This window comes from Zalophus californianus, chromosome 15 (assembly GCF_009762305.2).
Source record: "Zalophus californianus isolate mZalCal1 chromosome 15, mZalCal1.pri.v2, whole genome shotgun sequence".
Taxonomy (NCBI): Eukaryota; Metazoa; Chordata; class Mammalia; order Carnivora; family Otariidae; genus Zalophus; species Zalophus californianus.
The window spans coordinates 8,704,227-8,730,657 of NC_045609.1; the positions used below are offsets into that span (position 1 = coordinate 8,704,227).

General features: G+C 46.9%; 2 protein-coding genes across 4 annotated transcripts in view; both read right to left on the minus strand.

Annotated features, from left to right (window-relative positions):
• Positions 1-12,670: 12,670 nt before the first annotated feature.
• On the minus strand, positions 12,671-15,651 carry CH25H (cholesterol 25-hydroxylase). Its single transcript, XM_027597225.1, has one exon. It carries the CDS (start codon positions 14,047-14,049, stop codon positions 13,246-13,248), a length of 804 nt encoding a protein of 267 aa, XP_027453026.1. The 5' UTR covers positions 14,050-15,651; the 3' UTR covers positions 12,671-13,245.
• A 6,321-nt stretch (positions 15,652-21,972) lies between these two features.
• The window catches only part of LIPA (lipase A, lysosomal acid type), a 67,938-nt gene continuing 63,479 nt past the window's right edge, over positions 21,973-26,431 (minus strand). For all 3 annotated transcript variants that reach the window (XM_035724334.1, XM_027596702.2, XM_027596703.2), the window contains 3 exons: positions 25,768-25,839; positions 24,334-24,405; positions 21,973-23,490 (listed from right to left, as the gene is read on the minus strand). In XM_035724334.1, the coding sequence (XP_035580227.1) occupies positions 23,257-23,490; positions 24,334-24,405; positions 25,768-25,839 (378 nt within the window). In that variant the 3' untranslated portion in view covers positions 21,973-23,256. The remainder of the gene's footprint in view (positions 23,491-24,333; positions 24,406-25,767; positions 25,840-26,431) is intronic.

A 26,431-nucleotide genomic window follows, 5' to 3' on the forward strand; every position in this document is an offset into this window, starting at 1 on the left:
GGTAGGTTTCAATAGTCTCCTAATAAAATGGCTTTCTTGAAAGAATGTGGTTACAGAGATTCCCAGTGCATTGTTGTGTCACTCTTCCTACATTCTTTTTTTTTTTTTTTTTTTTTTTTTTTTAAAGATTTTATTTATTTATTTGAGAGACAGAGAATGAGAGAGAGAGAGAGAGCACGAGAGGGAAGAGGGTCAGAGGGAGAAGCAGACTCCCCGCTGAGCAGGGAGCCCGATGCGGGACTCGATCCCAGGACTCCAGGATCATGACCTGAGCCGAAGGCAGTCGCTTAACCAACTGAGCCACCCAGGCGCCCTCTTCCTACATTCTTTTGAACACATTCCAACTATGACTTTGGGACCATTCCAGGGTTTGAATAAAAATGTGTCAAGAGAGCAAATCCGGGCGACTGCTATAGTTGGGGTCACCTTCCCAAGGCCTCCACCTGGCAAGCCCCATGCAGGGCATGGGCTGGAAAGCCTGCAGAGGTGGAATTTCCCATCGTGGGAGCCTCTGGAGGAATAGAATGCATTGGGGCTGACTTCGAAGTTGGTGCGGGGATTCTTACTTTGCCCAGAATTCACAAAATCTAGAAGGATAGCTGTCACCTCCAAGAACACACAGTTACCTCTCATCTCCTGCACCTTTCACCCACGGCAATCAGGGTTTCTCAAATTATGTGAGCCATTTGTAAAAGGGCTCCTGGTTCCTACCCAAGACCTGCTGAATCAGAACCTCTAGTGTACCACCCAAAATTTATGTTGTTTACCACTTCCTGGAGTGATTCTTAGGCACTCTAAAATTTGAAAACCACGGTTTACAGGTTCTTACGGCCAACTTCAAGGGAAGGTATGAACTCAACCTGACAATATATCAGGGTACAGCTTCATTAAGGTGGGAAATTCATTAGTGTTAACCAATTTTGTTCCTCGGTAGGCCTCATTTTCTCCAGGGAGGCAACTGATGAGGACATCAAGTCACAGAAGGCCCGCATGCTTTCTCCTTAAGATACTTACTTTCCCGTGCTCCCTTGGTTTTAGGTACTTTTGTCACTCAAATGCAGATTTTGGAAAATACAGCCACTTATTTAACAGACGGCTGGATCAATTAGCACTTACCATGAGCTCGGTCGTATGCTTGTCACCAACCATACAGAAAGAAGTAAGTTAGAATCCTTCCCATCAAGAGTTCACACCCTAACCCCCTCTTCCTTGACCTCCTCTGGAATTGCTCAAGAACAAACACCTCATTTCCCACAATGAAATTCTAGAAATTCCCTAGACCCCTGGGTTTTCACTGTGTTCCTTCAAGCTCTTGAAGTGCCTCAGATGTTCTCCCGGAGGACATGTGGGTGACAGATCAAGTAGGCTCTGTGTGACCACCTCACCATTCAACCATAACAGCTCCGACTGTCTCTCCTTATGTTTTATATCGTAGCCACATGAAATTTCAGTTAAGACAAGAAAGAAAAGTGGTAAACTTGTCACCCTCGAACATTTTCAAGTATTTCAAGTATTTGTCTCCAACAAAGAGTTTCCAATGCCATATTCCACTCCCCCCTTCTTGTCTTGTTGGATGTTTCTGGTTAATCAGAGGGAGCACCTCCCATGGTGCTTACACTGTGTAAACTCTTTTCCCACTAGCTAAAATTTGATTAAAGGTGTATACCCTCAGGGAGCTGGAGGCAGTCAGAAACACTAAAATTCAATGGAATTACTGCCATTGTATTTCACTTGGAAGACATTTTTGGAACCATGTCAAGACACACAAGGAACTTGGAAACCTCAAAACTTAACTCTCCGTCTCCTGAATTCTCTCTCTCATTCCAACCTGTCTCAGTCCGATCTCTGTGCTCAACTCCTCCTTGAGCTGTGGGTCAGCACCAGCTTCCACTGAATTAAAAGATGTATCTATTTTCTTTTTTTTTTAAAGATTTTATTTATTTGACAGAGAGAGACACAGCGAGAGAGGGAACACAAGCAGGGGGAGTGGGAGAGGGAGAAGCAGGCTTCCCGCGGAGCAAGGAACCTGATGCAGGGCTCGATCCCAGGACCCTGGGATCACGACCTGAGCCGAAGGCAGACGCTTAATGACTGAGCCACCCAGGCGCCCCAAGACGTATCTATTTTCAATGATAATATTTACCTTTCACATCAAGAGCAGCCTACTCCAAGCTCATTCAATTGTTCACAAGAACTTAGATGTTGAAAGAGAACAGGACGTCCCTCTTTGTCATTGGTTCATGATGGGCCTTAACGCATATGGTTCTATCACCAGACACATTTAGATGCAAAAGACTTGAGCCCCCGCCGAAGACCACATTTGAAGACAGAAGTAGGAGAGGGAACCATGTGGGGGTGTAAGCATAGTTTTCTGAGAGGATAAAGTTATTTCCAAGTCCCTGAGGACGAATATAGCATCATAATCTGGCAGAATGGGGCGCCTGGGTGGCTCAGTCGTTAAGCGTCTGCCTTCGGCCCAGGTCATGATCCCAGGGTCCTGGGATCGAGCCCCGCATTGGACTCCCTGCTCAGCGGGGAGCCTGCTTCTCCCTCTCCCTCTGCCTGCCGCTCGCCCTGCTTGTGCTCTCTCTCTCTGTCAAATAAATAAATAAAATCTTTAAAAAAATAGTAATAATCTGGCTGAGTGACCGTCAATAGTCGGCGCTGTTTGTGCTCTACCTCCACTCAGTAGGTCATAGGGGGTTGTGAATACCTGTTGGTCTTGGGGTAGTTGTTGCTGAAGCAATTCTTGACAGAGGACAGTTGGAGTTCTGCCCCTTACTGTTTATGTTGCCTCTTGTAAATGAGGTAGAATGGGGGAGAATTACAGAAAGGGCTACTTCAGGATGAGGCAGCTTACAATGACATAGATTTATCCTGCCAGAATACTCTCTGGACTTAGCTTAAAATCACTGTGATAATTTGGAGAGGTTTTAAATGTTCTCTACATTGCCATAGTGGATCTTTTCACTAAGGAATTGAAAAAAAAAAAAAAAGAAGAAGGATTTAAGTCTCCATGGCCTCCAAATGGATGCAGCGGTTGCTATGGGAATCCTGGGAAGGAAAGCTCAAACACGGTCCAGACTCTTATTTGCTTTGTGAACTTGGACATCGTGTTGGACATCTCTAGCCTTGTATTCCAGATTTGTCTTTTGCAAGACATGAAATTATCTGTCACAAGGTTGTAATACAGATCAAAGCTCCCAACTGTGAAAGCATTCTATAAAACCCAAATACATGTAAGGGAAGTAGAATAACCTTTTTGTTACTATTCCTGAGGTCGTTAAATAAAACCACTAAATGTGCCTAGCCCAGAGCACAGACCTTGCTCAGATCTACTGAAAGTTAGTATTTCTACTGCCTCCTTTGCGTGCAAACAGCATTATCGAAGCTTGGCTGCTAGGGAAAGACCTCAGTAAACCAGAGCATCTAGGAAGTGGGGCTAGAGAAAAAAAGAAACACGCCCCAGTGGAAACTATTCATGTCCTCTATCTCATCCCTAAACTCACATTTCCTCTTGTGTCTGAATAAAGGCACTTCTCACAGCCTAAGGCACAGAGCAGTGCTGAGCTGCATTTTCTGGAAATGAGACATGAGGGAGTTTATTTCACAGAAGACGGCCTCTAAGACTTGGAGTGGCTGACGTACACACAAGGACATGAAGAAACTCTTCGAGGATGAACTCAAAGAAGATAAGTGGCTTTTGCCCATGTTCTGGCATCATACCATCAAATGCAGCGAGGCAATTCACAGTCGCTGCTTGGAGGGTGGCAGGCATGTAGGCACATGCAGAAGGTAAATACCCAAAGATAGTACAAACGCAGGCATGTCCATCACCATCATGTTGAGAAAATCACACCACATGCTAAGATGTAGTGTGGTCAGGCCCCTTCAGGTCATTTACTCAGAATTTTCAAAGAATGGAAAGTACCTCCAAGAACAATTACAGGAAGGAATGCAGGGTTGAAGATGTGGTTGCAGCAAAATCTTCTCTGCTTTCTGAACAAAACCCATTAACTGCTCCGGAGTCTCATCATATGTGTCTGCAGGTTGTGCACTGCGCATCTCCAGGGCGCGCTGTTTGAATTGATACCGATGAAAATGTCACTCCCTGGAGTTGTTCAGTGTACAACCTGCATGGCTGTGCATGGCAGGCTCAGGAGAGCATCTCCATCATTTCAGGCATGGAGTAGAGGGGAGGTGTGTGGAAGAAAGAGGCATTGCTTAAAATTGACTTTGTATCCTGGTTCCCGTATACACTCTGGGCATTATTTTTTTTAAAGATTTTATTTATATATTTGACAGAGAGAGAGCACAAGCAGGGGGGGAGGGTAGAGGGAGAAGCAGACTCCCCACTGAGCAGGAAGCCCAACGCAGGGCTCGATCCCAGGACCCTGGGATCATGACCTGAGCCGAAGGCAGATGCTTAACCGACGGAGCCACCCAGGTGCCCCTCACTCTGGGCATGATTATGAGCAAGTCATGTAACCACTCTGAGTCTTGATTTCCTCTGTAAAAAAGTGACAATGAAAAAGATCCTACAAGTTTGATAGGGTTAAATGAGGGCTAAATGAGACCAGGTAGATAATAGTGCCTCCCCCATGGAAGGGACTAAGAAATGACAGTTATCAGTATTGACTCGGACTGCCAAGCAGACACTGAAGGAAACAGGCTTCCTCTATTTATAAAGAGAGATAATTATAATAATAGTACCCGGTATTTAAGTAGCATTTTACATATTACTATCAAAATAGCTTTTTTTCTTTTTTTTGTAGGCACGATGAGTAGATCCATTTTACAGATCACTTAAGTCACTTGCCCAAAGTCACCAAGTCAGGAAGTGAAAAGCCAAAACTCAAATCCCTGCTTTTGACTAAAAGGTCAATGTCCCTGGCTCTGAATGATTCAGCAGGAAACAATGGGCTAGGGGGAAGCATTTGAAGGAGGCTCAATGAGCAAAGTAGGGTTAGCCGTTGAGTTTCGTTGGCAGTGGGTCTCATGAACTCACTGATAGATGGCTATTTAAGATGCTTCCTTTTTCCCATCAGCCACCTTGGGACTGCTTTTGTGCAACCCAGGGACAAGAAGACAGAGCCTCAGCTCTCTCAGGCCATACAGACTTTACTAGAAGAGAAGAACAGAAACGTGCAATTCAAAAGTTGGCTCCAACCTTAATTCCTTCTATTTCACCAGGAAATGTGTGTTGTTTTCTCATCTCGATAAGAGGTGTGTGTGATGTGCCAAAATTGGAACCAGTTCAATCGCAACAAAAGGCCAAATTTCCAAGGGAGGTTACGATCCCTACCCCGGGCCTGGCCCAGAGTTGGAATCACCACTGCACACCTAAAACAACACACTCATGAAAACCAAGGACTCTGGCATCTAATTGCTTGGGTTTTTTTCCTGCTGTGTAAAACCTCGTACGTCGATTTTCTTTTCCTCTCTAAAACTGAGATCGTGGTTACTGAACACACTTTTTTTTTAAACCACCTGAGCCACCCAGGTGCCCCCTGAATATGCTTTTAACAAGGGAAGGAGGTTACATGGAGAAAGCAAGTAGGAGAACACTTGCCACAGAGTAGGTGCTCAATAAATTAGGAGTGCGTAATAATCCTAGACGTTTCTACATCTCATGTAACAGAGTTCAAAATACACGAAGCAAAAACTGATAGAACCAAGAGAAGAAACAGACACACCTGCAACTATAAGCAGAGATTTCAAAACCCATTTTCAGTCATTAATAGAACAAGTAGAAGGAAAACCAACATATAGGGGATAACAGAGAGTTTATGTCATTTTAACTTACCTTAATCCGAACTCCCACTCCTGTGCTCAGCGGTGGCCTTGGAGAAACAGCCCACGTTCCCAGTACAGGAATCCAGGTCCAGGCAGAAGAATGGACTCCATTCACAAAGAATCACAGTTGTTGGTTTTGACCAGCCTTGTGTTTTCCCTCTTGAGGATGGGCTCCACTTACTTGCCTTTATCTAGTCTTAACTCACAACTCACAGCTCGCCACAGTGCTGAGCCAACTGCCCTGGGGGGTGGAATTTGTCAATAACGTTTACAGGTAAATGTATCTGTCACTGCTGCTCGGGGAGTTCAACAAGCCATCAACTAACCAAAAGCTTGGAAAGCAATTCACCCAAATTAGGAAAATTAGGAAAAGAAAGATGCATTGTGGAAAAAAACTCTGAAAAGTTCCAAAATATTCCCGGGAATCTAAAGGTCATACATAAAACCCAGGGCTTGTGTGTATGCTCAAGAAAGATGGGGAAAGGCCCTGAGCTTTCACCTCTGACTGACCTTCAGGCTCCGGGCAAGCAGGAAACGAAGATGAAGGCAGAGTTGTAAGCTGCCAGGCTGACGGTTCAAAGTGTGTCCTAACAGAGTCCGCTTGCAGTGACTGGGGTATTTGTTGCTTCCAGGCATTTCAGGCTTTGGATAAACCACTAAACAAACTCAACAACGACAATCAGCGGGAACAACACAACCTTCAGAGGAGAAAGAGTCTCATTTATGGAGCTGCCATCCCATAATATTTGAAATGTCTGCTTTTCACAAAAATTACGAGCCATGCAAAGAAACAATCAAGTATGGCTCATTCACAGGAGGGGAAAGCAACTAAAAGACGCTGTCCCTAAGGAAACACTGTGGACTTAGTAGACAAAGACTTTATTTCTTTAAAGACTTAGTTATTTATTTGAGATAGAGAAAGAGCGAGCAGGGGCTGGGGCGCAGAGGGAGAGGAAGAGAGAGAATCCCAAGCAGACCCTGAGCTGAGCGCCGGAGCCTGACGCAGGGCTCAGTCTCACGACCCTGAGATAATGACCTGAGCCGAAACCAAGAGTCAGATGCTTAACTGACTGCACCACCCAGATGCCCCAACAAAAACTTTAAATCAACTGTCTTAAATATGCTTAAAGTTTTGTATATCACATATCTGATAAGGGTCTGGTGTCCAGAATATATAAAGAACTCTTACAACTCAGTAACAAAGACCAAAAATAAAAAGGCAAAGGACTTTAATAGGCATTTCTTCAAAGAAGATATACAAATGACCAGTAAGCACATGAGCAAATGCTTGACATCTTTAGTCATTAAGGAAATACAAATCAAACCACAGCAAAAGACCACTTTATGCCCACGAGAATGGCTACATTTTTTAAACACCCATGCATTTCTGGTGGGAATGAGAAATAACACATTTAGTTTTAGAACAGTGTGGCAATTTCTCAATAAAGTGTTACCGTATGGCCCAGTAATCCCAATCCTGGTTACACCCAAGAGACATGAAAACATATGTCCCCACAAAAAAATCTGCATGAATGTTCATAGCAGCATTATTCACAATAGCAGCCAAAGGGGGAAACGGCCCAAATGTCAAACAGCTGGTCAATGGATAGACAAAATGTAGTATACCCATACAATGAAATATTCAACAATAAAGAAGAATAGGTACTGATAGATGCTACAACATGGATGAACCTCGAACATGTCATTTTACTTGAAAGAAGTCAGTCGAAAAAGGCCACACATTGTGTGATTCCACTCACACAGCCTCTGGCCATCACTTAGGATGTACCTATTTGGTGTCCACTCACAACTCCTAGACTGGTTGGCATCTAAGGGATTTCCTCCTTCCACCTGAAGTCAGAAAGATGTCACAGAACCTTTGTGGTTTTTTTTTTTTTTTAAGAGTTTATTTATTTGAGAGAGAGAGATAGCAAGGGAGAACATGAGCAGGGAGGAGAGGGAGAAGCAGGCTTCCCGCGGAGCAGGGAGCCCGATGCGGGGCTCGATCCCAGGACCCTGAGATCATGACCTGAGTCAAAGGCAGACGCTTAACGACTGAGCCCCCCAGGCGCCCCAGAACCCTTGTGTTTTAACCATGGTATCTTTGTGTACGAGAACCACAGTGACATCTCAACAGCAAAGAAGAGACATTTCATGGAAAGTCATGAAATGCAAAGGCAGGAACCATAGCAGGCTTAACACCTAGAACGGGGCATAGAGACCCCTCAGGAACCAAAGCAGCCGGCTGCTGTCTTTACTCTCCTTCCCCTCACTCTCTTTCCAGGGATGTGTGCATCTCATCGCTCCTCCCTGAAAATCTGCTCATCCTTCCTTTGTTCTGTAGACGAGCTTCCCGGTGCATCTCCATTCACAGGGCCCAAGATGGTAGCCCAAAATGGTCATCTCGACCCCCTTGTTTACATGTCGTAAATTCCTGGGAGAGAGTCTATTTATTCCTCTGTGAAACAGATTTCCGACCAGGTCCAGAAAGCTGTGGCCACAATAGACGGATCATGTAGTACAACATGGCTACAGGAATCTAACCTGGCTGTGTACATGATGGGGGGAGGGGAGGTCCTCAGAGAAAGGGGTCTCAATTTTGTAGGCTCTCAAGTAGGTCTTCTTCCTTGTGAGGGTGTCTATTTCCAATAGGTCAGGAGTACAGATGGGCAAAAGATAGATCTTAGACTCTGTAGGTGTGTGTGTGCTTATCATGTTATTGTGATGTCCCCCGCCATATTTTTCTCATGGTGAATTGGCTCCAAAGCTAAAATTCATAAATGATTAATCATCATTGACATGATCATCATTATTTTTCAGTATAATTGATGTATAATAAGCTACATATATTTAAAGTATACAATTTGATACATTTCAACATATCTATATATACACCCATGAAAGCAGCACTACACAATCAAGATAGTGAACATAACCGTCTTCCCTAAAAGTTTCCTCGTGCCCCATGGTGATACATCTTTGAGGCCCACTCCCTCCCCTGAACAACTGCTGACCCACTTCCTGTCACAATGGATTCACTTGCGTTTTCGGAAGTTTTATGTGAATAGAACCATAGAGGACATACTCTTTCTGTCTGGCTTCCCTTAATTATCGTAATTATAAGATTCATCCTTGTTGTCGCAGGTACAAATAGTCTCATTCCTCATTGCTGAGTTCATTGTACTCCATGATATGGATGCTTTCTTAAACATTCTCTAGACAGAGATTGTCAGGGTTCACAGGGACATAGTAAAAGTTCACACCGATTACCCGCAAAACTATATGGCGGGATAGATCTTAGCCAAGTGCGGAATAAACACCTCACTCAAGTTGCTAAAAGTTAGCAGAGCTAATTATGTTGTGTTTATGCGAGTGATTAACAAAGACTATGGATTGCAACAATTTCTACTCAGCAGGAGGCTCTGAGGATCTGAGGGTGGGAGGGAATCAGCAGGGAGGCACCGGGGGGAGCACAGGTCTTAGTTCTAGCCCAGCTGTGTGACCCAGGAGAAGTCACTTCCCATGCCTGAGCCTCAGTTTCCTTATTCGCCAAATAGGGAAACCGGACAGTGCTGTCTCAGCCTTAGCATTTGTACAATCTCCTTGGCTTGACAGTGTCAGCCCGTGAGCTATCTTCCCTCGGCTCTGCTGGATCTCATCAAACCCACTTCCAAGGATGAGCCCTCTTGTCCATTTTCACTGGGAACTCAAAGTGCCTGGTAGGGGGTAAGTTTTTTTCCACTTAGTGTCCAAATACAGGAGGCTTCTTTCAAAAGCCCTGAGCTCCCAAATTCTAGTTCTGTAGCCAGCTGCAGCTCTTGGCTTGGCATTCATCCTTGGCACCGAGAGAAAGAAGAGCCCTCTTCTGGAGCGTCTCAGCCCGGGGTTCCTTCTGCAAACTCGCTGCCCGGGGGCCAGCTTCCTCTGTCTCTGGTCACTCGGAAGTGCCCTCCCCTCCTGTATTCTCCTGAGATTTAGCAGGGAGGCAAGAACCAGGGCTTAAAGGGGGGAGGATTTCAAGGAAGGGAGGTCGGCATGAGCCCTCGAGGCAGGGCGATGGAGGAAGGGGGGATGCAGGATTGCTGTGGCAGAGATGGATGGAGACAGGAGCCGCATCACCTCAGCACCTTCCAGACATGCCCAAGGTCCACGTCATCACACAGTGCACGCGGAGCATCCATTCCTCCCTCAGCATCCACCTGCTCTGTCTCCTTAGGTCTCCACAGCAGCCTGAGGACCAAGGCAACCCACTTCCCGTTTACCCCCAACCTCCACCCATTTCACAGAGAGGGAAACTGATGTCCCAAGGGACTCAATGGTTTCCCGCAAAATGGAAAATCAGGGAGCTCAGCCACAGCCTGTTCGGGCTTCAAACCCCAAAGCCTGCATGCCAGACACTGACTGAGCACCTGCCAAGGAATCAAAGATCTGTAATCCGTGGCCTCGTCTTTCAGACACCTCTCTCTCCAATAGCAAAGGCAGAGAGTGGAGTTTCCAAAAGAGGGGCCAAGGAAGGGCTGTAGGCACGAGGAGAGGGGGCAGGAGGCTCCTGCTGCAGGGAGCGAGGAGAACCTTGCTTTTCCTCCGTCCTGCCCTTTCTGTCAGCCCGCCGAGCAAGCTGCCCATAGAAGCTGGGGAAGACAGACAACTTAAGTTTCTCTTCTTGTTTTGAGTCGTGATCAAAAAGTACAGAAAAAGGAAATAAGCAAAAGATATTTAGAGGGAGGAAATGCCCTTGGGCTTTTTTCTAAAAATTTCTGTTCACATTAACTTGCACTTTTTTTTTTAACTTTCGTAAACCCTTTAATGCATCCTAGCTGAAGAAGAGACTGAGAGACTCTGAATGACTGGCTTTCTGGTCTGGTACCCCAAAAAAGGGTTAACTGTGATTATACCTGCAGTGGAAATGAGTTCACTGAGTGGGGATGGAAGTTACTCTACTTCACACTGTTCTCAAGTGTTTGAAATTTTTCCATGAGCCTGTTAGTCTCCAGAGACATCCACATCCAAGTAATGGGCTGGGGGGGGAGGGGGGCAGGGTCTGAGGGCAGTGGCTGGGGAGGAATAGCAGACAGAGGCCATTGGTTGGTGTTGCGGGGCAATTGTGGAGAGTTTCACAAGCATCCAAAGACCTGAGTTCAAGAACTGGCTCCAACGTCTAGTGCTCTAATAACCGGGAGCAAGTCAGCAAGTCACTTAACCTTGTGCAGGTACCAATTCTCCATCCGTAACACGGGACAGTCATCATAATGGTAATAATAGCAACCATCCTATCTCCCTTCGAAAGTAAGGAGCAAGTGAAACAATGTGAGAGTGTGAACATGCACGCAGAAGTGAAGTATTTCACTCTTATTATTACGAGGCTCTTCAACTATCTGAAAAACTGCTCCTCCTCTCCTCTCCCCTTCCTCGCCTGCCAAGGTATTAAAAACCGATAAAACATCCATTGAGAGAAAGTGTTTCCAGACCCAAATAATTTCCACGGGTACAATTTGCCCGAAATGCAAAATTTCCTTATACACTGAAGCTACATGAGACATTTTACAAAGTCTTTGAGTGAGCTGTGATAAATTGTCATTATCTCAGATTTGTAGGCATTTGGGGGGGGGGGTGCCCGGAGCTGCTCAAAACAACTGATAGTTGTGCCATGTACTTCACGCCTGCACGTTGCTTCCTCTGTTTTTTCTCTGCGCAGTCTGTTGCTCATCACACTCCCTCCAAGGCAGCACGCTCCTCTTACCTCTGACGGCCTGTTTGCACGGACCTCACTTTTACACATCAATATAATCCTTAAGACCTGGTGTGGAGCCTCTGCAGACAGAGGAGGAGGTAGCTTTGGTGAAGAAGCCCAAAGAGCACATGTTTTGGGAGGGAACATGAAAAAATCAGCAGAGCAGCAGGGCATTCCGACTGCAACTTTGCCAAAGATTGGGAAAGCATGAACACACTTCCCAGCAATCTCATTTGGCAGGTTGTGGAAACCAGGTCTTTAGATGGATGCTTCACCTTTAAACAGGACAGTTTGGTTCATATATAATGAGCCTAGAATTACATGCAAAGTTGCCATTCTTTATACTTTTCTGTCTGAATTGTCTTGATGTTTTACTTTCCCCTATATAACCCTAAGCCAAAGAGAAAATGAAAACAATTAGGTAGCAGCCGCTTGGGATGAGGTACATGACGGGTAACAGGTGTGTGGTCGGTCATAGGGACATTTACTGTGGCATATAATCTGGTAGAACATCTGGAACACAATCCCCTTTTACAGATGAGGAACCAGGGACCTGGGGCCAAATTTCACTTTTTCTCTCTTTGACAAAGGGGTATGTAACTTGCATGTATGTCTTTACTTAAGAAAAGCAAATACCCCAAAATCCCCAGTTGCAGAGCTGTGTGTATGATGGGTCACTTACTCTAGATGGATTCATAAAAAAAGGAGGGCTGACTCAGAATCTCTTTCTCTATCAGCCCTTCTCATGCACAGATTTGACTCGCCAGTTTTGCAAAGCAAGGCACTCCACTCATTCTATTCATCCCCCAACACCACTGTCCTCCAAATAATCAAGTGGTTGAGCAGGGTTGATCTCTCTGAAACTTGAAAGGGTATTTCTTTGAGTTGCTTGCTATGCAGAAACCAGCTGAAAATTATTCAGAACAATAGTGGTTTTCCCTCTGTGCAATGACTGGACCCAAACAAATTGATCCCTTCTCCCGCCTCCGCCTCGCCTACAAATCCCCCACAAAACAGCCCACCACCAGATTCCTCTCCTTCTAGGGCTGATGGAGGCTCTGAAAGACACCTGCCGGCCCAGCTCCCTCTTCTGGTTTTAGTATCCGTCAGTCTAAATGCCAGTGAAACAGTAGCCGGGACTGGTTTGGTTTATGTTCTGTTCTTTTTTTTTTTTTTTTAAATACAAATAACATTTCTTTCAATATAAATATACAGTTACATGAAAAAATAGAAAAAAGCACACCGATTGTGATTACTGTCCAGCAGGAACATGTTTTGTGGCTAATAGAGTCAGAGATCACATTCTCCATAAGAACACGTTATTTTAGCCTATTTCTAGGACACTTTCAAACATAAGACCTTCCTTGTCTGACAGTCAAATCCTCTTTGAGATGATTTAAATATGCCAGTGATGAGTGTCTAACATATCCAGGAATCAAGGCTATTGAAGTGAGCTAGAATCTGACTCCAAGAATACAACTGTCAATACACGGAAACGATATAAATCACTTCATCAGACTGTGAAAATACATCCGATTTTAAATCTCCAGCAGGTAATCAATTACTTACAAAAAACAAAACAAGACACAACAGCTCAGGTGTGTTTCTCCTGACTGAAGCTGAAGTGCCCTGCGGCAGTCCTGGGTCGGGGGGGGGGCGTGGGGAAGGGGGCGTCCCCCCCCCCCCGGGGTATACCAGCCCGGCCGGGAGGCTGCGAGTCACTTGGACCGAAGAGTGCCCAGGATTCTGTCCCAGTGCGTGAAGTAAGGGGCAAAGTTGCAGTTGAACTGCGAGTGGTGCAGGTCGTGGTGCGTGACGCCGCCGTACCACCCGAAGGGTACCAGTCTGTGCGTGGACCAGGGGAAGTCGTAGCCGGAGTGGTCCTCCACCGACAGCCAGATGTTGAGCACGTGGAACACCAGGACGGTGAGCGGATGGCACTGCAGCAGCGTGACGTTCACCGCGTCGAAGAAGCCCAAGGAGAACAGCTCCCAGGCGCTCATGTACTGCGTGGCCAGGGCGAACGAGGCCGAGTTGCGGTGGTGCATCTTGTGGAAGGTGCGGTAGAGCCAGGGCACCTTGTGATGGAGCACGTGCCACGCGAAGAACTCCGCGTCGAAGAGGAGCAGGCAGCCCAGGACGTGGCGCGCCAGCTGCAGCAGCTCGGGGGCTTCGCGGGGCCAGGGGGCCGGGCCGCAGGCCCAGGACAGCAGCGTCAAGGGGAGCACGAACACGGCGTGCTGGTAGAGGGTCTGCCCCAGGCAGGGCAGCATCTGCCGCGCCGTCGGCGAGAAGTCCGGGTGGATCTTGTAGCGCCGCAGCGCGGGCACCCAGGGGCACAGAACGTCCAGCACCACGAAGGGCAGGCAGAAGCCCACGTACGTGCTGATGGAAAAGATGACCGCGAACAGGGGCGACTGCGTGAGCGCGTCCCGGGCGCGCAGCTGGTCCCAGAGCGGCTGCAGGACCAGCTGGTCCGAGCTGCCGAGGATGTGGAGCTCAGACGTGTTGCGGCAGCTCATGGTGAGGCTGTGCCGGGGCCGCTCGGGTCCCGCCGACTTTTCTTAGCGCCGCGGCCCCGCCCCGAGTGATGTCAGCCGCCTCCTCTCTCCCCCATTCCCGGCCGGGCCGAGCTTGCAGAAATAAACAGCCCCACAGAGAGCCGCGCTCCGTTGCCAAAATGTACGTCTACGGCGGCGCTGAATCGACTTTTCTATGCGCAGTATGTAATGTTACTTACTAACTTTTTACGTGCACGCACATTTATGTTCCGTTTTTTTTTTCCAACCGCTGTACCGTGTACGCGCGATACAACGCGCAGATCTTCAGTGCGGTGTCTACAAATTTTGACACCTTAATTCCTCTGCCACTATCACTCCCGAACAAGATAGAGAATGTTTGCGCCACCACGGTAAAGAGCTCCTTCTCAGTCGGTGCGCAATCGCTTGTATTTTTTAAATGCATACATATAATTGCGTCTGTGTGCTTTCCTAAAGAGGCAGCCATCACTGCATTTTTTAAAACTTTTAAAAGCGACGTACCTTCTGTATTTCCGATCTTTCTGTCGGCACACCTCGTATCGATCTAACGATCTGCGAGCGGCACACCGACCTTCCCGCAGGGGGAACCGTCGGGCGCCCGGGCGCGCGCAGCGGCGATCGGCGATCGGCGCGGGAAGTCGGAGCGGACGGCCGGCGGGACCCGAACCTCTCCGGTTCCAGCGTCTCGGAGCGCAGCTCTCGCCGCCGGCTCGCCGCAGGCTCCCGGTCTCACTGCGCGCGGACTCCCCACGCCGGGTCCGCTCACCCGGGCGGCCGCTCGTTTCTTTCACCGCGGCGAGCGCTGAGCCCAGACCAGCGACCCCGACCAGGAGGCACGGCGACAGGGCGGGGACCGGGGCTGTGAGGCTTCAATTAAAAAAAAAAAAAAGTGCTGGGTTTTAACATCCACAGCCTGCCCGGATCTGGCTACAAAGACGCTATGTCTCAATCTGGGATGGAAGCAATGAAAGCAGTAAACCACCCGCCTTGTTCCTCAACGGAGCATCCGTGCATCCGTGCGCGGGACGCTGTGCCCCGAGCGGAGGAGGCGCGCCTACCCTGCGCTCCTCTCGGCGGGCTTCGCGGGGCCAGGCTGCCGCTGGTCCTCAACCCGCGTTCCCCCGACCCACCCCTGGCGCCCAGAGCCCGACTGCGTGGCAACCCCTCCCCACCTCCGCGGCTCTCGGGGGACCGAGCGGGAGGAGGTCGGTACTGGGCGAGCTCGGGGGTCACCGGGGACCCGCGTAGAAAACCACCCCCGCCTTAGACCCGGGTGGCTGCCACGCGACACAAGAGTCCCCTAGAGGATAGAAGTTGGGGACGAACACTTTGAAGGCGGGCCCACTCGGAACTAATTCTAGCTTTGCCTCCTGGGTCTGTGAGGTTGGGGTACGGCGCTTCACTCCCGGAGGCTTTGCATTTTCTTGTCCACCTCCCACCCCGCTAAAGGAAAATAAGAGTAGCCATCGCATGAGGTTATCACAAGCATTAAAATGGGAAAACAACAACAACAAAAATAACACTACAACGTCTGCCAGGCATTAGCTAAGTGTTTCATTTGAAGGGATTTCATTCGTGGCTGGGAACCCCAAGCTGCCGGGAAGAGGCATCGCCATCAGTGCTGTGGCCCTTACAGAAGCAAAAGCAGAGCGCTTAGCACACAGCACGCTTGCAAAGTAAGACGCCTATTATTTTAAATTTGTGCTCCACATTTTACCTAAAGAACCGAGGAAGTTTACAATTTAATAAAATCGTGTAAGGAGAAATAAAAGATGTAAAGCCACGTATTAGGAGGACCGGTATATGGACCTAGAAATATAACAATATATAGGGTATATATATATGATATATCATAAGCCAGTTCATAATATTTAATGATATATATATTTTTTAAGGATTTTATTTATTTATTTATTTGACAGAGAGAGGGAGAGAGACAGTGAGAGAGGGAACACAAGCAGGGGCAGAGGCAGAGGGAGAAGCAGGCTTCCTGCGGAGCAGGCAGCCCAATGCGGGGCTCGATCCCAGGACCCCGGGATCATGACCCGAGCCGAAGGAAGACGCTTAACGACTGAGCCACCCAGGCGCCCCATATTTAATGATATATTAATATCTAATAATGTATCGGGTGTTATACACACGCCCTATAACATATATCATAAGCCGGTTCATAATATTTAATGATATATTAATATCTAGTAAGGTATTGGGTGTTATACACACACCCTGTAACAAACCAGGTCATAATTCAGAACTTCCTAGGTGGCCTTTGTCCCTGAACCACCACTGATGGAATACACATACTCCCTAGATGCCCATTCTCTGGGGCCTCCAGCCTCTGGCTATACTGCAGCTTTGTTTTCTTTGAAACTTCAGTGTGGGGCGCCTGGGTGGCCCAGATGGTTAAGCGTCTGCCTTCGGCTCAGGTCATGATCCCAGGGTCCTGGGATGGAGTCCCGCATCGGGCTCCCTGCTCCTTGGGAGACTGCTTCTCCCTCTGCCTCTCTCTCTCTCTCTCTCTCTCTCTCTCTCTGTCTGTCTCTGTCTCTCATGAATAAATAAATAAAATCTTAAAAAAATGTTTATAAAAAAAGAAACTTCAGTGTGCTAAGAATATTATGATATTCTACTTGTGTATTGATGAGACAAAGGTCCAGAAACAGCTCCGAGTCTCTTGACAGGCAATGCAAACATGGAAAGAGGGTGGATTTTCTAACTGCTTGGATATCTGGCTGGTAGAAGAACTGGGTACGATGAGGCCCCTGGCCTCCCTTGCTGGTGAATGTCTAGCACATAGACAACCTGCCGCTTCTAGGCTCCTCTTCAATCTTCCCCTCCTCCAAGGCTCTTTCCGATTCACCTTTAGGGCAACCCAGGAACTTCTTCCTTTCCCATTCCTGGCAGACAAGACTTGCCCTTGAACTTTGCGTGGCTCCAGCAGCATCTCAGAGAGAAGAGGAAGGGCTTGGTCTCCTTCGCTCTTGGACCCCTCAGTGCTCCAAAGGGACTGTCAGAGCTCACTTTCTCAGACTTACAAGTGAATTCTGCTTAGAGGTAAATTATCACTCAGATTTGCCCTCCAAAGAAAATTAACTCAATCTTCAAACTTCCATTCAGCACACACTGTCCGCTTCTTGTGGTGTCAGCCATCATGCTTCGGTGCTTTGGATACTCCTGTGGATTTTTTAAGTGGGTGGCATTGGCAGACTTGCTTAATTCGGACTTAGCTACTAGGTTGCTGTCCGGACTGCCCCTTTGAGCCCCCAGCCCCACCCAACCCATTCTTTGCCTTCTTCAGTTCTTCCATCGTCTATCACTAAGCCTGTTAGAATACTCTCCACGGGCCGGTTGCTTAGAGCCCTGTGCAGCAAGATCCAGAAGCCTCGGCCGCCCCCTGCTTGGCCCAGGCTCTCCCCTCTTGCTCACAGCACTTTGAACAGGCATCCACCGGCGTCCCTGCCTTTCCAGCCCATCAGCTGCCCGGGACAGAAGTCTGTGTCCCATATACAAATGCAACCATCCCGGAGAAAGTAGTCAGTTAAAATCGCATCGTTGTCCACTCGATGTCATAGGGAGGATGCCAGGAAAGGTAAGCGCAACATTACGGGCACCCAAGACAGCACCACTTAAATGGACCCAAATGAAATCAAACCCTGTTTCGTCTTGACTAAAGTGGTACCATTTCCTCAACTGGCAAATGTGCACCTTTAAGCACTTCATGAACACAAAATATATTTAACAGCTTTCTATGTGAATAGTTCTTTTTAGGGCACAGGTACTATCTTTTAGGATTTTTTTCTTCCCACAGTACCAAGCATTATACCTTGCACATAGCGAGCATTCAAAAGACATCTGTGGACTCAATGCTTGTTTTTAAACATACTAGCTCTAAATCGAAGCTAAAAAAGTTTTGTTTTGTTTGTTTGTTTGTTTTTGGCTAGAGCACTGCTTGGTGTGGTTTAGCTACTTATCTACTGGGATGGTTTTCCATAGAAGCGGGTATTTACCGAGCTCTGGTGGTATTAGGACTTCAGCCATACTATTGCTTGTGCTTCCCCAGTTGACTTTGACTTCTTATGTATCATTTTTAAGTTGGCATGGTCTTTCTGACAAGGTTGGAGGACGGGATTCTTTTCTTCTCCAGCTACCCCAGAGATCAAATCATTTTTATGAGTGCAGCAATCGAGTCTGTGCATATTTAACACAATCTCGAAGTTATTGGGTATTACTCAGCAGAAGACTTTGGATACTGCCCCCACCCCCACAAATAGAACACGTACTTGGATTACCAATGACATCCTCTCTTTTTCTATGTGACCTTTATGGTTTTTTTCTTTCCAGAATTAGAGAGGATGTTCTTTGATCTAACTGAAACACATACTGCCAGATATCAGAGATGAGAAGTGGGTTATAATGCCTTACAGCTGTAACACATAAGACTCACAGAGGATGGAGTAATCTCAAAGATTAATCTCAAAGATTAAAATGTAATCCCTTGAGGCACCTGGGTTGTTTTGTCGGTTGGGCGGCTGCCTTCGGCTCAGGTCATGATCCCGGGGTCCTGGGATGGAGCCCCAAGTTGGACTCCCTGCTCAGCGGGGAGCCTGCTTCTCCCTCTCCCTCTGCCTGCCGCTCCCCCTGCTCCCCTCTTTCTGTCAGATAAGTAAATAAAATGCTAAAAAAAATGTAATCCCTTGTTATAAAAATGAAGGCTTCTTGTCAGAAAAGTCAGGACTAGCTAGGGTTGAATAGAAAGTTACAGCCAACATGAAAGCAGAATCTTTTGTCAGTTTCAAGGTAGATACTTCTACAAAAGGACTTTGGTGTTGGAATGAGGCACTGAAGTTTCACTTACAGGGAAGTTTCCAAAAGACTCAGAAAACACTACTTACCCACACCAAAACAGAAGATACTGATGAAGAATGTGGGAGATGTTAGCTCCCCCAAGAGACTCCTTGACACCCTATTACACACAGATGCTGATTCATATTTGGTTTCAAACACTTTCTCTTTATGTTTTTTATCCATCCACCTAAGTGTGTGCTTCTACTGAAATTGTCAGAATGCTCATCAACCCCTTTAAAATATTTAAAGCATGTAAAAATCATCTCCATTAAAAGGCATCCCATTGCCTGTAAAGCAGAGAAAATACCTCACCTACCAAGGGAGTTGCTGCAAAATTCAGGCCTTGTGAGAAGGTTTTAAAAATCAGAAGGCACAATATAAAATGCAAAGTATTTTTTAGTATCACTAAAACAAATTGGCAGAAAGAGTTTTACTTGCTTAGTTTGGAATTGAACTTGAAATCTGCACCTAGCACGGTGTGATACTCAGTAAATACTCTTGAATGAATTACTGATGAGCTTTTTAAAAAATCAGAGGGGCACCTGGGTGGCTCAGTCGGTTTAGCGTCTGCCTTTGGCTCAGGTCATGATCTCAAGGTCCTGGGATCGAGCCTGTTTCTTCCTCTCCCTCTGCTCCTCCCCCAGCTCATGCTCTCTCCTGCCCTTGCTCTCTCTCAAATAAACAAATAAAATCTTTAAAAAGTAATAAAATAATAAAATAAATAAAAATCAGAATAATTATTGTCACCTAATGTTGCCTTTTGGGGGGGTCACATTTTGAAAATATCTCCCTATATTAAAAACTAAATGACAAAAGTTAAAAATACATATATTTTCAATGTTTACATTGAACACATTAACACCTCTAATAAAATAATCTTCATTATCTGGAAATCGTATCAATAGTCTCAATTTTGGTCCTTCATAAGTGTGAGACCTAGGTTAAAGCCTCCCCCGCTGCCCCCTCCCTGTCTGAGGTTCTGACCGTTCTTTTACCCATCAGGCAAATTTTCATCTTCATGTCACATCTGGGGCACAGCTCTTCTTTGAGGACATTTTTCAGATATTATGAATTAGGCCTGAATTGGTCATAATCCTGGCTAGAAATGACCAGAGACATGGTTGGTCTCACCAGTCCTCAAATTACCAACTGGCTCTCGAATTAGCAAAATGCCCCGCCTCGCCCAGAGGAAGACACTAGAGAAAGCCTCCTTACAGAAAGAAAAGGTTTGGCAGCAAAGTCAAGGGCGCCCTCTGATGGCGAATAAAAGAAATGACTCTGTTCTCAACTGTACCTTCATTTGGCGGCTTTGCCCCCAGTGACTATGGGGTCTTTGAGTTCCAAGTTGGCAGTGTATTAATTAGTCTTTCTTGCCCTAGAGATCTGTGGATATCTTTGTGTGCTGCTCAAAGGAATATGTATCAAACCAAGTTGAAGAGTCAGAAGTCCTACCAACTGGTAACAGGACATTTTTTTTTTTTCTTAAAGATTTTATTTATTTATTTGAGAGAGAGAATGAGGTAGAGAGAGAGCATGAGAAGGGAAAGGGTCAGAGGGAGAAGCAGACTCCCTGCTGAGCAGGGAGCCCGATGTGGGACTCGATCCCGGGACTCCAGGATCATGACCTGAGCCGAAGGCAGTCGCTTAACCAACTGAGCCACCCAGGCGCCCGGTAACAGGACTTCTTAAGGCACAAACTCCTACCTTGTATTGCACTCAGGCGAAGATAAAACAAGACCGTTTTGTTAAACAATAAAACTGGGTGGCTCAGTCTGTTAAGCAACTGTTTTCGGCTCAGGCCATGATCCCGGGGTCCTGGGACTGAGCCCCACATCGGGCTCCCTGCTCAGCAGGGTCTGCTTCTTCCTCTCTCTCCCTCCACCCTTCTCCCTACCCCCACTCATGCTCTCTCTCAAATAAATAAAAATCTTTTTAAAAAAAACAATAAAATAAAACAACGATGAAACATTAAATGCAGCCAGGGTTGTAAGGATATAAAGGACCTATGCAGCAGTGTCACAGCACTGTACCAAGAACAGCTATGCCACATCTCTACCTCTAGGCGGGCCCCACACTGAAGAAAACTCCCCAGAGAAAAGTCTGGAAAGAAGAGAAACTCTCACCAGTAAGAGGTGGACTGTATGGAATGGACCCCCTCCCCCTGCTCATCCATATCACCTCGTGTGTGAAAGCTTTACTCACTCATTGTCAAGGGAGTCTGGGGGCGCCCCCGTGGCAGCAACCCAAGCTAGAGACAGCAAGTCACCTATGGTGCGGAAGCCATTCTCGGTCGGGCAAGCGCTCTCCCACTAGTGCTGGAAAACAGCAAACAAAAATACCTATTCACTGTCCCTTTCTTTCCAGCCCTACCCAAGATTCTTGTACCTGGTTGGCCAAACTGGTTTGCTTTGATCAAAGGAGAAAGAAGGTTGGGGGTGGGGTACATAAAGCCTGTGGGGAAGGTGGCATCTTCCTGCGCATGTACATCCTGTGCATCCAGTACACTTGGACTCTTTTCTGTGGGTGCCATGAGGAAACACTGATTCTGCTTCAGTCCTTAGACCCTCCCGGGTGTTACTTGTGCATCTAATTTCATTTAGCGAACTGGGAAAGTCTCTCACTTTTCACACATCTTGTGAGTCCACATGTATTTTTTGACTCACTATATTCCAGGCTTTGTGTTCGATTCTGGGTATATAGAGATAAATAAGATGGACCTTCTGCCCTCAAGCTCAGAGAGTAGTGGAAGAGATCCCATCAGATGCCCTCCCCCTAAGATCTATGCTTTGGGGATCCTATGGCATGAACGACTTGTCTCTGCCTCCTTCAAGGAGAGAGTTAATGGGCAGTCCCTGAATCCACGGTCCTATCTGCGGATGGGTCAGTCTCTGCTCGCTCTCCACTCAGCCTCACGAGCTCAATGGACCCTGCGGGGTAAGGTTGAGAGCCAGAGTTTCCAACCGATCTCCCAACCCCCCTTAGTTTGAGAACGCTCTCTCCTCACTGTGGGAGGGGATCCAAGGTTCACGGGCAATAAAGGAGAACACGCACATACCTACAGTCCTTCCAGCTAGGAGGCTACTGAGTTTTATTGAAAAGTTCAAATAAGACTTCTTAAGTATTACAAAGTAGTTATCGCGCTGTCTGCATACATTAGCCAGTTTCAAGTATTATTATCGCAGCTAAAAGAACTGTATCAGGAAAACATCTCAACTGTATTCCGTCCATCTGTCAATATTGCAAGGACAATGTGCAGCAAGAAAAGCAGGTGAATAAGGGCTTCCCGAACTAGGAACGCAAATCAGGAGTACTGAAAATATGGTCATGTGCAAAACTAAAAAACAGAAAGAATCCCTGAGCATTTGTCTTAAAACATTCACGCTCACATTTCTTTCATGTGAAAATGAGTAGGACACTCCTCCTGGGCAGCCCCTGGGCTTCTACTTCCCACACAGGAGCACTGAGCTAGGGCAGCTAAGAGAATGCATTGATTTTGCAGAAAAGAGTGGTACTGTCTCCCCACAGGACTTGTCTTCTCACACACGTGAATTTACGGCCCACCACACAATTATGAGTTCATGAATACAGATGGTCGCCTGCAACAGTCTTCAAGCTATTTAAAATAGAGGGCTGGGTTTTTTTTGTTTGTTTGCTTTTTAAATGAATGTCATTTATTTTCTGAAGATTCCAGCAAATTATTTGGCTTGATCTGAGCAATTTAAACATTTGCTAAATAATGACTATCATGGTTAGGTTTGATAAAATTCCTCATAGAATCTTCGCAACTGGCCCGGCTGCGGTGTCACAGGATTAGACTGTGTGCCTACTGCACGAGAGCAGGAGTACTTGTCATTTAGCTCCCTAGTGACCGCAAGGCCACTGGACTGAAGAGCCCTTTAAGGCAAAGAGGTAAAAACTGAGTACATGCGGAGCTTTTTCAAATCGGTGTCAGGTTATTTACCAACGGACCACACACCCTAAAAACTCCAACACCTACTTGGCGTGTCCTGTGTGACCGCAAGAAGGCAATATTGTAAGGATAAGTTGTAAGGATATCCAGAATGGTTAGGATCTTTTACAAGTCAGTGGTATTTTTAAAAAAGTCTTCAAGAGGCCGCACTACCTTCTGAGATGCTAGCCTCGACTAGGCCATGATTAAACAAAAAAGGTGCAATTTCTAATTCTGGAGGCACTTGAACGACGTCAATCATAATTTGATCAGAGACAAAAATGCAAGCAGCCTGGGAAAGACAGACAGCTATTTTAGAGGAAGAAAGCACACACACTTGAACGTGGCCGAACACCCAACGTGACGGTCCACTTCTGCAGCATGCCTCACGTCTCTCAAGGGTATTTCTTCATTAGATCCACCACATCATTATAGAGCCGCCAAGGGGCATCCAAGCCCCAGATAAAGTCCAGGTGCTCCCACTCCGGGATGAGCTTGCTGTACACCAAGTTGGTGATCTGTGGCAGTAAGATGCCGATGTCGCTGACGTCCGCCAGGGAGTCCTGGCCCCCACTCCAGACGGCCGTGGGCACCAGCATGTCCTTCACGTTGTAAGGGGGAGGGTAAGTCTGTAATAAAACCGACAGAAGGCTTTGTTGGCATTTTACTTTATAGAAACACAGCCAAATAATCCCCCGTGAGATACTGATTAGTAAATGTGACAGTGGAAGACCCAAGTTTTGAAAACTGTCCTCAGTTTTCAAGTTACGGTTACCAGAACCAAAAGACACCTAGCTTTTCCCCCAAGGGCAGAATCCTAGCTAGAAGAGCTTCCAGCTGTCGAGTGCCCTGGAGGAAGGGGCTCCTCTCCCTGCTGGTGGTCATGAAACCCTGGAAGCCAAGGGGTTGGGTGGTGGCTCTGGAGTCCTGCCTCCTACTGTCTCTTCTTCTCCGTCTGGGGTGCGACACATCACAGGAATTCTGTAGCCTCGGTTCCCTCACCTTCCATGACAATAGCCACCACATCTGTCACACAGGCACTGCGAGAATTAAACAAGAAAAGTAGGGGCAGAGTGCCTCCCACTTCAGAGCACCCGGGCCTCAGAATATGGTCCGTGTCTTTGTATGTGGAAGGCAAGGCGTAGGCGATGGAGTCTGGCCAAGGCCCACCAGCTGCCAGGGAGCAGACCGAGGCTAGTCTGACTCTGAAGTCTGTGTTCCTGGTCACGACGAAGCACGTGTGACCGTGACCGTTGTTACAGACTCAGGGAACAGGACTGAGAGGGGAGGCCCAGGCCACAACACCAACCACAAAGCTCGGGTTGTTCCGGAAGACGGACGGAAACCCACAGCATCTACTCAACTCTCCCCAGCATGTCCCGCAGCAGCTGCCCCCCCACCCCCACCCCCCAGCCCCGTGACTCCAGCTGGCTTCCCTGGTGGGTTTAATTCTAGACTTTTGAAGCCTTTACCTGGTTGTAATGGAAATAATTCCTGGCATGGCTTCCCCAGTCAAAGGCTTGAAACTTCTGGAATTTAATAAACTAAAAAGAAGATAATTTGGGGGAACATGTTATCTGACACAGAAGTTTGAGAAAGCCTCACAGGTGGCTACTTAGCTGTATCCTCAAAAGTCCCATTTTACACTGTACCCAGATTTACTCTTTATTTCCAAAGTGTAATTTAAAATAAAATGGTGGGGGGGGGGGGGCGCCTGGTGGCTCAGTCTGTCGAGTCCAGTGCTTGACTTCAGTTCAGGTCATGATCTCAGGGTTGTGAGATCGAGCCCCGTTTCGGGCTTCCTGCTCAGTGGGGAGCCTGCTTGTCCCTCTCCCGTGCTGCCCCCTGCTGGTGCTTCCTCTCTCTCAAATGAATAATAAAAAAAAAAAAAAGTTAGGGGCGCCTGGGTGGCTCAGTCGGTTAAGTGTCTGCCTTTGGCTCAGGTCCTGGGATCGAGCCCCACATCGGGCTCCCTGCTCAGTGAGGAGTCTTCTTCTCCCTCTGCCTCTCCCCCTGCTCTCTCTCTCTCTCTTGCTCTCGCTCTCTCTCTCAAATAAATATTAAAAAAATAAAAGTTAGGAAGGCAATTCCTACAAAAATATGTCCTGAGGTGGAAATAAGTCCCTGATATACTGTTAGGTGGGGAAAAGGCAAGTTATAAAAGAATAAGTAGAAGAAAATAATTAATCTATTTCTACAACTATTATTTCTATCTGCATCTTTAGCCAGTTCTTTCTGAAATGATCTGCAGCAAGAGGTAGAGAGTAGAATGCAGAGACACTTCCTATCTCTGGGTACACATTCTCTGTCTCTGCGTCTGATTGCCAAGTCTTGTTTTTTAATTGTGAAGAGAATTTTCGTTATCTTTTTCCTATACGTAATTACTAAATTTTCTAGAATGAACATGCACTGCTTTTGTGTATGTGATAAAACAATCAAAACTGCATTTTAAAAGTGAGTGGTTCCTATTTACGCCCATGACTGGTTTCGCTCTGGTGTATCCACTAATGGTTTCAGTATGTCGTGTTCATGGGTTCGTGACGACATCGCAGCCTCCCTCTCAAAGCTGCTCCCAAATCTTGCTTTGTGAAGCAACTCCGAAATAAAATAAATCCAGGACTCAGTGAAAAACTGACAGAGGGGAGGGGTGGGGAGGGGCGGGATGGGGAGGGGCGAGGAAGTCAAGCCCAACAGCAGTTGGATGAACTCGCCCGTAGTACACGGGCACAATGACAGGAACCCAGGACTCTGGGGCAGGAAACCAGCTCCCATTTGCAAGCAGCCTGGTTCAGTGCAGGACAGGAAGGGCTTGGGAAGGGCTCGCAGAGAAGTGCTTCATGGGGAGCACAGAACTCTCTCTAAGGCTGACTTTACACAAGCCCCGGGTGCACCCCGGGGATGCCTACCTGGCCCCAGTGCACAATGTTTTGCACAGAAGTTCCGGCAGGAGAATGTGCCACATAGACGGGCACTCTGGACTGCAAAAGAAACATGGTGAAATGAAGACTGAACACAGCATGAAGGAGGCACTGATGATAAACATCTTTTGCGTTTCAGAGCCACAATCTCAAATACAGGAGATTAAGAGCAAGGAAAAAAGTTCTAGTTCTTTGATGACAAATATGTCCTATAAGAATACGTACAACCACACACGTGCAGAATACATACGAAGGAAGCAGAGCAACATGGTAGCTAACTGTAGGGCTGTGTGGGCTGAGCTTACTGGTCGTTTTGATTTTCTTCTTCAAGCTTTTCTGAATTTCCAACATTTCATATAATAATCAGACCTTGTTTTTATCATCGGAAACAAGAAAAATTAATACTGTAAAAAAAAAAAAATTCCCTAGAGCCTTCATTCTAGAATTTTAAGGCCTGTTTTCAAAATGCAACATTACCAATGACAAATATATTTAGAAATACCAGCAAAGGGGCGCCTGGGTGGCTCAGGCGGTTAAGCATCTGCCTTCGGCTCAAGTCATGATCCCAAGGTCCTGGGACTGAGCCCCACATTGGGCTCCCTGCTCGGCGGGGAGTCGGCTTCTCCCTCTGCCTCTGCCCCTCCCCCTCGCT

What these genes read in the sequence shown, in the direction of transcription:
- CH25H (XM_027597225.1), bottom strand. Translation starts at nt 14,049, where the DNA reads ATGAGCTGCCGCAACACGTCTGAGCTCCACATCCTCGGCAGCTCGGAC.